Source organism: Vombatus ursinus, unplaced genomic scaffold (genome assembly GCF_900497805.2).
Source record: "Vombatus ursinus unplaced genomic scaffold, bare-nosed wombat genome assembly UNPS02014847.1, whole genome shotgun sequence".
Lineage (NCBI taxonomy): Eukaryota > Metazoa > Chordata > Mammalia > Diprotodontia > Vombatidae > Vombatus > Vombatus ursinus.
Genome location: NW_020954625.1, coordinates 6,245,315 through 6,261,001, shown reverse-complemented (window position 1 = coordinate 6,261,001; position 15,687 = coordinate 6,245,315). Strand labels below are relative to the sequence as shown.

General features: G+C 39.5%; 1 protein-coding gene across 2 annotated transcripts in view; it reads right to left on the bottom strand.

Moving 5' to 3' along the window:
* Positions 1-322: 322 nt before the first annotated feature.
* DNA2 (DNA replication helicase/nuclease 2) overlaps positions 323-15,687 on the bottom strand; it is a 42,248-nt gene continuing 26,883 nt past the window's right edge. For both annotated transcript variants that reach the window (XM_027840528.1, XM_027840529.1), the window contains exons 12-21: positions 15,520-15,629; positions 13,425-13,534; positions 12,687-12,911; positions 11,701-11,894; positions 11,507-11,596; positions 8,991-9,195; positions 7,007-7,096; positions 3,389-3,571; positions 2,931-3,077; positions 323-1,478 (exon numbers count right to left, since the gene is read on the bottom strand). In XM_027840528.1, the coding sequence (XP_027696329.1) occupies positions 1,425-1,478; positions 2,931-3,077; positions 3,389-3,571; positions 7,007-7,096; positions 8,991-9,195; positions 11,507-11,596; positions 11,701-11,894; positions 12,687-12,911; positions 13,425-13,534; positions 15,520-15,629 (1,408 nt within the window). In that variant the 3' untranslated portion in view covers positions 323-1,424. The remainder of the gene's footprint in view (positions 1,479-2,930; positions 3,078-3,388; positions 3,572-7,006; positions 7,097-8,990; positions 9,196-11,506; positions 11,597-11,700; positions 11,895-12,686; positions 12,912-13,424; positions 13,535-15,519; positions 15,630-15,687) is intronic.

Here is a 15,687-nt window from a genome sequence, read left to right as displayed (position 1 = left end):
GGCGCCTCAAGCTCCCGGCTTGGCTCCGCCCTCCGCTCCCTCGGTTCCCCGCCTCCCGCCCAATTCAGTGCTACGTCAGACCTGCCGGGGGTTGCAGCCCGAGCCCGGGCCTCGAGGGGAGACCGGTAGCTAAGGGCCGGCCTGGGATGGGCCCGTGGGCGTGGGACTCCGGGCCCGCGGGCGGGAGGGCGTGGGCGAGGGTCGTGCAGCCCGGACCTGGGAGCCAGCGGGACGGCCTCCCTGCTTCCCCTCCTGCCTCCCTTCTTTCCTTCCAGAATTAAGGCGTGTTCTGGAATGGCAAATGCAGCACTAACGCCAGAGAGGTGGAAAACTAGAATTTATTTGGCACATTCTGACAAAAACAGGAGGTAGAGGCACCATTTTTACACACAAATGAACCTGTTAAAAATGCCTTACCAGTAAACGTGCATTGAAAGACGTTCAAATTTAAGTTAAGCCATATGGATCAAATAAATAACAAACACGAAACAACTGATTTTCACCACATTTTTACATAAAAGACACGGTACCTAATTTACCTAAATGAGGCTAGAAATATGTAAACATGAACAGAATAAAACATGTAGACACTTTTTCTACTTGGTCTAAACAGTAAGTTTAACTCTGAAAATAAGGGTAAATCTAATATTCTGTTCCCTATTAAAATTCATTGGAAACAACTTTAAATTCAGTAATGTATCTAACATGTTCAAACTTGAAACAAGAGCAAAATGTCCAGGATTGGAACTGTGAGACCAACCCCCCCCCCAAAAAAAGATAAGTAAAATAAAATTAGCACCCTGGAAAGACTGCCATCCTTTATGGAAGGGATTTGGATTACAGACTTATAAAAAGAACCAAAAACTTGGTCTTACTGCCACACGAATATCAATTATGACATGAATAAACCTAATTCCCTAGATAGTCTTTTAAAAAATCCAATTTTTTTTCTCGTAAATAACCAGGCATTAAATCCACAAGGCTAATGTAGGTCCTAAAATTCTTAACTTTCCAGAAATGCATCTATTTTCAAAGCAAAGGGGGGGGAAATCAAGTCTCCTTTTCTAATACCATATTTTTAAAAAGTTTACTTAAACTACAAAGTCTTAATACTTCATAGTTCTAGGGCTCACAACAAGAATTCTGTACCAAGTTAAATCTTTTATAAATTTAGAACAAAGTTAGAAAGAAGAAGATCCTGGATAGGCATTTAATACCATTTGAGCCAAATCTCATTTAGTGTATTAATTAGTTTGGATTCTTAGGAAGATGTTAGAAAGGCTAACATTTCATCCAATTTAGAAAATCCACATAAAATTATTAACCATAGGCACTTGGCTATTTAAATATTAGAATGCAGAGTGTAAAAGAGGTTCTCAAGTCTTGAAAAAGCAGCTGAAATGGTGTTTTCACCTTCGAAGTCATCACACATTATGTTGACAAATACTTTCATGTGCTCCCAAAGGAAGATCGAAAATGTAAAGCTGTTAAGGAAAATACAATTCATATCATGTGTCCCCACAGACAGTGTGTGACTGGATATTTAAGGACATTATACTTTAATGGTTTATGGCACAAGTCCATATATAATACTGCTAAAACAACTGTAAGGATTTTTCATTTAAGCAGAAAGCTATGTCTTTGCCAAAGAGCTTTATTATTCTTTTAAAAAAGGTCATCTCCTGCCATAAAAATCATGACTTAGCCCTGCCTCATGCTCTGTTTATAGAATGCCAGGTCCCAGAGTGAACAAGGCTATAGTTTGTAGCATGAATGAGAAAGGAAGTGAGGAGCAACCTGCCTAAGTAAGAAATTATGTCCCTTTCCCCACATCTCTTACCTTATCGACCATTACTTAGGGGCAGCTAGGTGGTGCAATGCATTGGGCCTGGAGTCAGAAAGCCCCGAGTTCAAACCCAGTCTCAGACATTTACTAGCTATGAGAAACTGAGAGTCACTGAAGTTTCTGTTTGCCTCAATCTCTTCATCTGTAAAGTGGGGTTAACAGACCTACCTCCCAGGGCTGCTGTGAGGATCAAATGAGGTCATGTTTGTAAAGTGCTTAGCACAGGCTCTGGCACATAGTAAGTGCTACAGGTGAGCTATTATTATTAATTATTCCTGGCCTCCTCCTTTAATATTTCTTCTTCCCCTTTCTTTTATTTGTCCACTTCTCTCAATCCACTAGCCACAGAACAGGATAGGTGCAATGCCCAGGAGCTCAGAGAGGTGACAAGGACAGCGAACATACGCCTTGCTTTGTGGCTCAGCTCCAATCTTTCATCAGCCTGGTGTGCAACCCTGGGTAAATGACAACTTCTCCAAGCCTTAAGTTTCTCACCGACATGATAAAGACAATAATCCTTGCACCATATTCTCACAGTTGTCGTTAGGAACTGATAAGCGCACATCCAGGGCCTGGTAAAATACATAAATAGAAAGCCTGATGCTCAGGAAGCAGTACAGGGTAGTGGAAAGCAACCTGGCCTGGAAGGGAGTGGGGCCTGTTGGATCTGGGCTCTGATACTGCCTGGGGGACCGTGGGCAAATAAGCTCCTTCCATCTCCCTGAACCTCAGTTCCCTCACCTGCTAAGTGGGAAAACCACTTTTCCCAAGGACATCATGGAGTCTCTACGAGGAAGGCATCTTCTTAAATCTTTGAGCACAGGACAAACAGGGGTTGTTATGAGAAACACCAGGACATAATGGCCAGAGTCACCCTTAGAGTCAAGAGGACTGGAAGTTAAAAGATGGATGACTGTGTCATCCTGAGCAAGTCACATGAACCTGTTAGCTTTGTTGTCTTCACTGGTTGTTGCAAGGAGGGGAATTTATAAACTGAAATATTATATCATGCCCATATCAAGAAAATCATATCACTTAAAGTGAAGGCTCTCTCGTGAGCAACTAGACACAAAAAAAAGGATATCTTGTTTTCTGACTTGAGATAATGAAGCAGCTTCTCCACAGGAGGATAGCGGCTCAGGGACGGCACACAGCCCAGCAACACCAGCTTGTGTTTGGCTCTTGTGATGGCAACATTAAGGCGCCTCCAATCCTTTAAAAGCTCACCAAGCTGTAGCAACAAAGATGATTACAAATTTTGTCTTAGGTTTTCAGAATTCAGTTAAATTCAGAGTTTGAAGAACAACAATTAACACATTATGAATTTCAGAAAGAGACACAATTGGCCCATACTGCAAATACGACAATTAGATAGAAGAGATGATGCTCTGGGTATAATTTTCAAATATGGGCAGTGCCAAATAAAATAAAAAATTAAATCAAGGAATAATGGACACAACTAATTTACTAGTTGTAAAATAATGTTAACAATTTAAGAAAATGCTTCTCATATACATATCAGCACAAACAAAATTCACTCACAGTTCCATCTTTATTACTTCTAACAAAAGATACTAGAATGATGCTTTTATCCCTTCCTTGATATTTGTCCACAGTATTAACTTCTACTGTACTGACGGAGGAACGAGTCAGCAAAGCGGTGATGGTTTTTAGCTGCTGTCTGTATGGAGCAATGACACCAATGTCCAAGGGATTACAACCTGCCTAAAAGGAAAAAAACATACGATAACCTGAAAATCATGACTCTTCCTCAATAATTTGACTAAAACGTCCACAAATTTGAAGACTTTCATGGTACACCTAAAGGAATAAATGACCCCGTTTTTTTCAAGAAGTGAGCACCACAATGATCCTTGATTCTCATTTGTTCCAAAGCAAGACCACTATTTCCCAGGATGAGACTAAAGTCTCACAAGCAGGTTGTTCTTCAATCCATGGCAAAATCATAAATTTGTTTTTTAAACCTCTTTACTAAATACAACATTTTAAACTGATGTCTATTATTTCTACATCAGAGATTTCTAAATATATCCTTCCCAACCCCCCACTATGAGTGCTCTCTCAGAAAGAAAAGACTTAAGCAAAACCAATCACAACAACGGAGTTTCATTGCAGATGCGACATCTTATACCCACAGTTTCTCGCCCCCATACCCCTCCAGTGGCAGACACATTTCTCTATAGAAAGGGGAAGGATATGTTTGATGCTGTCTTCTCCAAGACCACCATTGGTCATGACAATCACTCTAATTTGGGCTTCGTTTTAGCATTCTTTTGTTTTTCCTATATTGTTATGGTCATTATATCTCTAGCATATTTTATTAAAAGGATGATTTGTGACCACTTAGAAAGGGAAGCAACAGTCATTCTGAGCCTGTATGGGTTCTTTACAAGTTACACCACAGTAACCACGTATCTTTATTTTGAAAGGGTTACTAGCTTGATAAATCAGGGGAACAGTAAAGAAACAGTAGACTGAAATTTCAGCAAGACATACATGTGACTGATTTAGATATAAAGGCTGATACTATAAGCAAACTGGAAGAGCAAGGAATAGTATACCTATCAGATTTATGGAGAAGAATTCATGACCAAATAGGAGATAGAGAACATTACAAAATGCAAAATAGATAATTTTGATTACATTAAATTGAAAAGTTTTTGCACAGACAAAACCAATGCAAACAAGATTAGAAGGAAAGTAGAAAATTGGGGAAGAATTTTTACAACCAGTATCTCTGATAAGGGCCTCATTTCTAAAATATGTAGAGAATTAAGTCAAACTTACAAGAATACAAGTCATTCCCCAATTGATAAATGGTCAAAGGATATGAACAGGCAGTTCTCAGATGAAGAAATTAAAGCCATCTAGAGTCATATGAAAAAATGCTCCAATCACTACTGATTAGAGAAATGCAAATCAAAACAACTCTGAGATATCACATCACACTATCAGATTGGCCAACATGACAAAACAGGAAAATGATAAATGTTAGAAAAGATATGGAAAAATTGAAACACTAATGCGTTGTTGGTGTAGTTGTGAAATGATCCAACCATTCTGGAGAACAATTTGGAACTATGCCCAAAGGATTATAAAAATGTGCATACCCTTTGACCCAGCAATAGCACTTCTAGGGCTGTATCCCAAAGAGATCATACAAATGGGGAAATGACTCCTATGTACAAAAATATTTATAGGAGCTCTTTCTGTGGTGGCAAAGAATTGGAAATTAAAAGGATGCCCATCAATTGGGGAATGGCTGAACAAGTTGTGGTATATGAATGTAATGGAATACTATTGTGCTATAAGAAATGATGAGCAAGCAGGCTTCAGAAAATCCTGGAAAGACTTGTATGGACTGATGCTGAGTGAAGTGAGCAAAACCAGGAGAACATTGTACACAGTAAGAGCAACATTGTGTGATGACTGACATTGATAGACTTAGCCCTTCTCAGCAATGCAAGGATCTCCAAAAGTCTCATGATGGAAAATGCTATCCACATCCAGAGAAAGAACTATGGAGTTTGAATGCAGATCGAAGCATACTCTTTGCTATTTTTTTTCTTCTGTTTTGTTTTGTTTCTTCTTTCTGATGGTTCCTCCTGTTGGTTCTAATTCTTCCTTACAACATGACTAATGTGAAAATACGTTTAATAGGAATGTATATGTAGAGCCTATATCAGACTGCAGGCCGTCTTGGGGAGGGAGGCAGAGAAAAACTTAAAACTAAAAAGCTTATGAAAGTCATTGTTGATAAATCAAAATAAATTAATAAAAACAACAACAACAACAACAAAAGACATGCATGTGACAAAATCACTCCCTGTATCCCTGCGAATAAGATGAAAAGACATGACCTGAATGACAGTACATAGTTAGGTGGATTCGGAGTTAATTAAACAACTGAATCCAAAAAGTGGAGATTAAAGAACCAATATTATCCTAGGCCAGGGGTGGGGAACCTGTGGCCTCAAGGGTACATGTGGCCCTCTAGGTCCTCAAGTGCAGCCCTTTGACTGAATCCAAACTTGAGGACATCTCTAGTGGAGCACACAGGACTGCATTTTTTGGTCCTGTTCTGTTCAACAATTTCAATCAACTACTTCGATGAAGGCAAAAACAGCATACATCCCCAAATTAGCACATATTGCCAGATAAAAAAATAGTGCTCTTGCAAAGCCTCATTAAAAATACACTTTATTGGGGCAGCTAGGTGGCGCAGTGGATAGAGCACCGGCCCTGGAGTCAGGAAGATCTGAGTTCAAATCTGGCCTCAGACACATTAACACTTGCTAGCTGTGTGACTCTGGGCAAGTCAACCCCAATTGCCTCGCCAAAAAAAAAAAAAAAAAAAAAAAGACACTTTATTTTCTTGAAATTAGGACTACTCTGGAAAAATTCAAGGTCTATAGTGAATAGAGTCAGGAGACTTTGGTGTGAATCCAAGCTCTGCTTTAATTACTCTGATGACATTAGGCAAGTACTTTATCCTCTCTGGTTCATATTGTTTCTGTTTATAAAATGAGGAGCTTTGACTAGAACAGAGATTAACCTTTGTTATGTCCTGGATCACTCTGGCAGTCCACTGAAGCCTATGTACCCATTTCAGAATAATGTTTTTAAATGCATAAAATAAAATACCCAGGAAACCAATTATATTGAAATAGTTATCAAAAAATTTTAAATATTCTATAATAGTAAATATAATAATATTCTATAACATTAAATACAATATTAACATTATCAATACATTATAGATTATATATTTATATTAATATACTAACTATAACAATTATACTAATTATAATAATGTTATATAAGATTAAATAATATTTAAAAATTAATATAAAATAAAAAAATTTTATTTTAAAAAGTTCATTGACCCCAGAGTTAGGTCCCCTTAGCCAAAATGAGAGCTAAAGTTTCTCCCAGCTCCAAAATTCTATGATTCTGTGAAATTTCCAACCAGTACCTACCATACCTGGGACTGGCAATGTAACGTAACCTTATTTCTTAACCATAGATGACTATGCTTAATGGAAACTATACATATTTTAGATGAATTTTGTTAAAATTAAAACAAAACCTGCCATAACGATATTTTAACCTCAGCAAGCAAAATACATTTCAAAATACCTTTATAAAAATTGAGGCCAGGAAAACAATTAACTTGGCTTCTGTTATGTTACTCACACCGCCCTTTTCAGCCTGCTCTGGTGCTGGAACCTAAGAAAGAAAAGCAAACAACCAAAAACATGTAAAAAAAAATAACCTGAAGAGTAGATTCAACAACCTGCTATAAAATTACCTACAGAGATGCCAATGCACTGCGGGCTACTGCCCAAGTACTCATTCTCCAGATCTGCCCCACAATTCTTTGGCAGTTATGCCATGCTCATCAGGAAAACTGAGTTTTCAAGGTACCTTGACACCAGATATTGGTAATCCTGGCACTGGAAAGGTACATCCCTCAATGTGAATTAATACTTTGGCATTTTGGTTTGTAAATAAGCCTGTTATCAATTTCATTAAGTTGAAAAAATTACTCAGAGTCTGGTATCCTTTCAGTGACTATTAAGATAAGTTGGAAGAACTGGAGATAATTAGGCTAGAAAAGAGAGGACTCAGGGTAGACATAATAAGCTGTCTTTAGGTAATAACAATAATTATAATGATAATAGCTAACATTTATATAGCGCTTACTATATGCCAGGCATTGTGCTAAGCACTTACAAATATCTCATTTGATCCTCACAACAATCCTAGGAGGTAGGTACTATTCTTATCCCCATTTTACAGATGAGGAAGCTGAGGCTAACAGAGATTAAGTGACTTACCCAGGGTCACACAGCTGGTAAGTATATGAGGCTAGATTTGAACTCAACCTTCCTGACGCAAAGCCCAGTATTCTGTCTACTGTGGCACCTAGCTGCCCATACTACCTGGATATGTGACAACCTTTGAAACAGAAGAATATAGTGTAGATTTGTTCTGCTTGGCCCCAGAGGGAAGAATCAGGAGTAATGGTATGGAAGGTACGGAGAAGTAGACTTTGTAGACATACAGAAAAGCTTGCTAACAAGGGATGACAAGCAGTGTGGTGAATGGAAAGGGGACTGGGTTTGAAGTTAAAAGACCTAGATTCAAATCCCAGCTCTGCTACACGCTGCCGGTGTAGCCTTAAGCCAGTCACTTTCCTCTCTGGGTCTCAGTTTCCATCTTTAAAATGAGGGGCTAGGACAAGATGACTTGTGGGGCTCTTTCCAGCTCTAAATCTCTGTTCCTCTAACAAGAGCTTTCCCCAAGTGGAACAAGGCTAGCCTAGGAGGTAGCTGGTTCCTCCTGCCAAGTTTGATGACCACTTGGCAGGTATATTGTGTAAGAAATTCTGATTCAAGCACAAGTTGGACTATAGGGCTTCGGAAATCTTTCCTTCCAATTCTGAGATTCTGTGGAATCAAAATCCTGAAAACTAAAGCTGAGAATCAAAAAACTGACCTTGACAAATCCACGAAATTGCATGCTCCAGGAGATCCTGCAGGCGAGTTAGCTAGACCTACTCATCAGAATCCTAATAGATGATTTCTTATTTAGTACAATTACTTTAAAGCTAAACAAACAGAAATAATGGTTATCTAGACTTATACCTGAACTTTTCCAAGATCAATGTAGTCAGGACCCTTGCTATCCCTACTATGGTATAATCCTTCTAAAGAGCATAATAGGTTACTAATTTCCAGAGATATATACGAGCTCTCTATAAAGGCAACTTCAAAATGACTTTGAAACAGATTAAAAAGGGGCAGCTAGGTGGTGCAGTGGATAGAGCACCAGCCCTGGTGTCAGGAGGACCTGAGTACAAATTCAACCTCAGACACATAACACTGGGTGACCCTGTGCAAGTCATTTAACCCCAAATCTCTCTCACACACACACACACAAAAAGAGATTAAAGAAGAAATGAACAAATAGAGGCATGCTTTCCCAGCACACGATTAGGTTGAACAAATATAGTACAAATGTTGACGTTTCCCAAATTAATTTATAGAGATTTAAATAATATAACATAACATGTCTGGAGAGATACAATTTATTAAAAAAGTGACACTAAGATATTTACCTTTTCTGTGTTAAGAAAACAGACAGGATTCTTTGGTTCGAATGCCCCCCTCAGCCAAAAAGTTTCAGAATAATCTCTGTGAGCTTGGAGGTCCAGTATCACATCTTTCAGGTGGGGGAGGCTGACGGTGGCATTGGCTACTTTTTCTGATCCACACTCCAGTTTTCCTTCATACACGAGCTTATTACTTAAGGACATAACTGTGCTGAAAGGATTAGAAACAACATTATTAATTTTGGTAAATAAAATTTCATGGAAAAAATCAAATTTAACTAACACTGTGAACATTCATTAATTCAGTAAACACATTGAAGACCTACTCTTTCAAGAGCACGTTACTAGGAATTAGGGGAGATTCCAAGTTAAAATTAGATGCAATCACTCTCCTCATGAAGCTTGAAAGTACATAATAGAAGGATAAGACAGCAGGGCCCCAAACTAGAATATGTAGTGTTGTATGATAAGCAGATTAGAAAAAGGGCAGATCTCAGTTCTGTGATGTCATTATCCACCTGGGCAACAGGGAAGGCTTCCTGAGGAGGTGGCAAGTTGAACTGGGCTTTTAAAGAGGACCAAAAATTCAGCAGGTGAAAAGGGAGAGGAAGGCCATTCCATATCCCAAGACAAGTCACGAAGAAGGGAGAAAGTTAAGTCTTAAAGAGTAAGCTAGGTTAGCTAGAACAGAGGAGATGTCAGGCTAGGTGTGGACTCAAGTGAAACCAGAAATCGAGAGACAGAGCGAGAAAGTGACAATAGGCAAGGGAAAAGAGGTCAAGAACAGGTTCAGTGTGAAGGAAAACGTCAGAGAGGTAGAGATACAGGAAGTTATTGTTGGAAAGTTTAATCTTAAAGTCTCAGATACTTGAGATGATGTAATTCTTAAAAATAGACAAATCTGAGGTGTGGCCATTACATCATGCAGAGAAAGCGGGTGGATTGAAGAAGGAAACATGAATGCTAATGTCCCCATGGACTATGACAGAAAATTGAGTAAAGAAAAAAACAGTGACTAAGGTCCTAAAGTCAGTGAGAAAATGGGTGAGTAACCTGGAAGGTAAGAACAACAAGGATATGGAGACAGATGAAGGTATAAAAAAGATTGAATGCATTCCCCAATTGATAGTCAAAGGATATGAACAGGCAGTTTTCAGATGAAGAAATTAAAGCTCTCTATAATCATACAAAAAATGCCCTAAATCACTACTGATTAGAGAAATGCTAATCAAAACAATTCACACCTATCAGATTGGCCAACATGACAAAACAGGAAAATGATAGATGCTGAACAAGATGCGGGAAAATTGGAACACTAATGCATTGGTGGTAGAGTTGTGAACTCATCCAACTATTCTGGAGAGCAATTTGGAACTATGCCCAAAGGAATATAAAAATGTGCATACCCTTTGACCCAGCAATAGCACTTCTAAGGCTATATTCCAAAAAGATCATACAAATGGGGAAAGGACCCACATGTACAAAAATATCTATAGCAGCTCTTTTTGTGGTGGCAAAGAATTGGAAATTGAGGGGATGCCCCTCAAATGGAGAATGGCTGAACAAGTTGTGGTATATGAATGTAATAGAATACTATTTGTTCCATAAGAAATGGTGAGCAGGCAGATTTCAGAAAAACCTAGGAAGACTTGTATGAACTGATGCTGAGTGAAGTGAGCAGAACCAGGAGAATGTTGTACACAGTAACAGCCACATTGTGTGATGACTGACTTTGACAGACTTAGCTGTCTTCAGCAATGCAAGGATCTAAATCAACACCAAAGGACTCATGATGGAAAATGCTATCCACATCCAGAGAGAGAACTATGGAGTCTGAATACAGATTGAAGCATACTATTTGCTCTTTTTTTTTCCTCCTGTTTTGTTTTGTTTCTTCTTTTTTTGTGGTTCCTCCTATTGGTTCTAATTCTTCTTTATAACATGACTAATGTGAAAATGTTTAATAAGAATGTATATAGGGGCAGGTAGGTGGCGCAGTGGATAGAGCACCGGCCCTGGATTCAGGAGGACCTGAGTTCAAATTCGGCTTCAGACACATAATACTTAGTAGCTGTGTGACCCTGGGCAAGTCACTTAACCCCATTGCCTAGCCACCCACCCCCCCAAAAAAGAATGTATATAAAATAGAGCCTATATCAGATTGCATGCTGTCTTGGGAAGGGGAGGGAAGCAGAGAAAATTTAAAACTCAAAATCTTAAGGAATTGAATGTGGAAAACTACAAATAAATTAATTAATTTAAAAAAAATTTGAATGGACCACAGGAAAAGAAAAGTTATTCAGCTCTCCCGGTAGAAGAACAATCTATAAATGGCAGTGGAGAGCAAGCCAGAAGATCTTGAAGAAAGACTCTTGAGTATTAGTTTTAAAGTTCACGGACAGAGAGGAGCTTCTTGAGGCTGCAGCTGGGATCTAAAGGGCTTGAGGGATAGGCTAAGATGGGAGAGCTGGGGGGAACCAAAGCTCATTAGAATAGGGATGTGGGTTCAGAGAGAGAAATACCTGTTCATTCTATACTGCACAGTCAACTGAACAACAGCATTCCGTTTCTGCTCCAGCCTCTTGAATAAACTTTCACTCATGCCAAGACCTCTATTATCAAATCAAATATATAAATCAGTGCACTGAACACTAAATTCCATGAGGGAAATCACACTTAGTGAAAATCCAGTGATCTCTGACCATGCATTTCTTACCTTGCTTCACTATTCAGCACAAGGGGAGGAAGCTGCAGGTGGTCTCCTACCAGTACAAACCTAGATGAAAAAAAGAGTGGGCCCAGGCATGCTGGCTGGCTAATCTGGGAAGCTTCATCCACAATACAAAAATCAAATCGTCTCCGGGAAAATATTGGGTGGTTTATTCCCATACATGTTGTTGCAACTATAGGCTAAAAATAAACAAGAAAAAATTATTTTAAAATACAATCTGACAGTAGTGTGTTGCATTTGGCTCCAGAAAAAAAAAACTAAATGCAAAGTAACAAGATTTTTTGTTTTTTGCTAGGCAATGGGGTTAAGTGGCTTGCCCAGGGTCACACAGCTAGTTAAGTGTCAAGTGTCAGAGGCCACATTTGAACTCAGGTCCTCCTGACTCCAAGGCTGGAGCTCTATGCATTGAGCCACCTAGCTGCCCCTCCATAAGCTTTTAAGTTGCCAAACTTTTCCCCTCTCCTTCCCCTTCACCCTCCCCAAGACATGGGGCAATCTGATATAGGCTCTACATATACATTCCTATTAAACATATTTTTACATTAGTCATGCCATAAAGAAGAATTAGAACCAATAGGAGGAACCACAAGAAAGAAGAAACAAAACAAAATAGAAGGAAAAAAAAGAGCAAATAGGATGCTTTGATCGGCATCCAGACTCCACAGTTCCCCCTCTGGATGTGCACAGCACTTTCCACCATGAGTCCCTTGGAGATGTCTTAGATCCTTGCATTGCTGAGAAGAGTGAAGTCTATCAAAGGTAGTAAGATAGTAAAAAATCTCTTCCCAAAATTTTATAAAATGCCAAATAAGGATTTCCAGGAAGATTTTTAAAAATCCCTTCTCTCTACGGCAGCACAAAAACAAAGTAATACATGTCACTGGGTGTGATTTTCATATGTTCAAATTCGCTTGCTTATTATGACGCCACAGAAGCAAATGTCAGCAATATCACGTCAGTATTCTGCTTACTTGACTGTTATAGAGCTCCTCCAGACCAGTTAAGGATTTAATAGCTTTTTCTCGGCAGATTTCCTCCTCTGTAAATTTCTGAATGCTGGGATGAACCTTCTGAGTTTGGCCCAAACGCAAAAATCCTACTTTAAATTTCATTAACTTCAAAAGAATGTTATCAACAGCAGAGTGAGTGTAACTGGTCAACAAAACGCTGAAGCCACAAACATAGAGGATCCTCACCTAAGAATGGGACAGGGGAAAAGAAAAAATTACCTTAAATTCCAGGTAATTCTTAATATACTCAAGAGAGTGAAGGAAAACAGGTTTCCATTAGAAAGCCAAACCACTGAATAAAGATAATCCAGTATTAACAATACTGGTAACATTATGTTCTTAAACTGTTAAACCTTTAATTTTCTACAAGATTACTTTAAGTTTGCCAACATAAGTAAAATCTAAGAAAGCTTACAATGCCCAGTGTCTAACCCTCAGTATAGTTTACCACTTGTATAGGGAAGAGGAACACATAAAACACACACAAGCCAGAGACTATGAAATGCAAAATGCAACAAATTTAGTACATGATGGCAACTATTTTGTCAGTTCAGGGTTATAATGTTGCTATCTCAAAATGAGAGAAAAAGCCATTTCGTAGAGATATTTTTCATTCACATTTGCTTCTCTAAGCGCGTCCTTTGAATTGAAAAGAGGCTGACAGAGACGTTATTTACAAGTAAAGATACAGATCCTTACGAGGGCACATATTGTTGTGGTTTTCCCAGTTCCAGGCATACCAACAATAAGCGTGTAGTCTTTTGAAAGAAGTACTTTTTTCATTGCTTGCCTCTGGGGTTTATTCAAACCTATATTTTAAAAATATTTCAGAAAAAAAATCATTAAAAAATATTTTAGAAGAAAAGATGGATTTTAAACAGGAAAGAAAGTATTGTTAGAACAATATTTTAGTTCTGACCCCCTCACAAACTATGATGCAGCTTCCTCCACCCGGAAGCGACTGTGGGCTCTCAAAGGCCGTACCACAGAAGCACAGGGGCTCACCAGGGCTCCCTTGAAAGAAAGGCTTTCGGGGTACCTCCCACAACTGACTGAGAAGCAGCAAGTTAAGAACAGAGAGGCTCAGCATCACTAGGCCAGCCACGGGGCGATGAATCCTTTGACCACGACCACCCACGAAACAGAGATGAATACAAGATGGCCTGCAGTCCCCTGCCCCCTCTGCCTCTGCAGTGATAAGTGAGACAAGAGCAGAAAAAGGGGCAGAGGGTGCCAAGAATCACAGGGTTTAAGCACATTACAAATACTGGCTCAGCTGCTGGTGACCTGACTGAGATCCTGCCTCAGTGATCAACAAGGAGTCATACTGTGGGAGGACGCGGAGCTGGGTCATGACAGACTCCAGCTGTGGCCAGCCCACAACAAGAAGGGGCAGCTAAGCAAGAGGGCCACTCACAGGCTCTCCCTGAAGATAAGCTACAGTGTCTGCACTGCAGGCAGCCTTGATGGAGCAATGAGAGCAAAGAGGCAGGCTGTGGCCAATTGGCCACACCAAGAAGTGAAAAGTACAGAAGAGAAGACACCTCACTGGGCTGACCGTTTGACCACAGAAAGGCACTGGATTTCGTGGAGCAAAACACAGCTGTAAAGGTTTTCCTCCTATGTGATCTCTCTTATGGAGATTCCTTGGGAGAGATTACAACAGGAGTAACTTCATTCAACAACCATTTGATTAATAACATCTGTTGAGGTATAAAAGTGCTAATCAGAGGTATTTGCCATGATCACGGAGGATGTCTAGAGCATAATCTAAATCCAAAGGGAGTACCATCTAAATGGGGAGGCCCTCCAGATGCTTCTAAGTCAGAAAGATATTGTGTTGATTGTATCCAGCCCAGAAACACTCCTGGAACCTCCTAAATGAGATTCACCATTACTCAAAAGGGACAGCCTAACTATCCACAAAGGAAAAACCAAGAGCGTGACGCGTTCTGATGTTCCAATATGTGCATTCAGACGGATGGACAACCCTTAGAGATGGTCCAGAAGTACATTCACGGTGGAAAGATGCTGCAGATGGACAATGGACTGAGGCTAGATAAGATTAGGAGGAAGACCACAGGCTCGACAGAATTTGGCAAATGGGGCAACGTTTTCAATTACCTCTAGCTTTTCTTTAAACAAAAACTCATCTTTATTTTAACTACCAATACTCTTCCAGGGATGCTGAATAGCTAAATAGTATAGAATACTAGAATCTTTGAATAACCAAAGAAATCTATGTGTGGAATAGGGATTTGGCCAATCATATAGCACCAACAAGGGCCAACTGGTGGATATGGCACAGAGCTGCAATAGTATTCACACAAAGGCAACAGATGTAGAGGAACAGCTGAACAGCTAACATTTACATAGTACTTCCTTCAGGCACTGTGCTAAGCACTTTGATCCTTATAACAGCCTTGGGAGGAAGGTATTATCATTATCCCCATTTTACAGGTGAGAAAACTGAGGCAAACAGAGGTTAAGTGACTTGCCCAGGGTCACACAGCTAATAAGTGCATGAGTCTGAATTTGCACTCAGATCTTCCTGACTCCAAGCCTGGCACTCTATCTACTGTGCCACCTAGCTGCCTCTCTGCCCCCAAACCCTTGATGTGATCTCTCTCTGAAAGATTTAAAGAAGGTCATGAGCAGCAATGGGTATGATCTACTCTACTGGTGGGAGTATCTCATCTACTGATGACTGGTCAAACAGAGGCTATGTTACAGTTTTAATAGTAAGTAGAACAAACAGAAATGAATAAAAAATAACCCCAACTATAGATTCTACCTTTTAAAATGTGGGCAACTCTATCCTTTGCTTCATGTGGAAGCACAGAACTCAGGTACTCTATAAACTGTGGTTCACGGAAGTCAATGATTAAATCTCGAAGCTTTTCACTGGGAAGAAGAAAAGTTGTTTTACTACAGTGTTCTCAAAAAGCCTGCTGAAATGCTG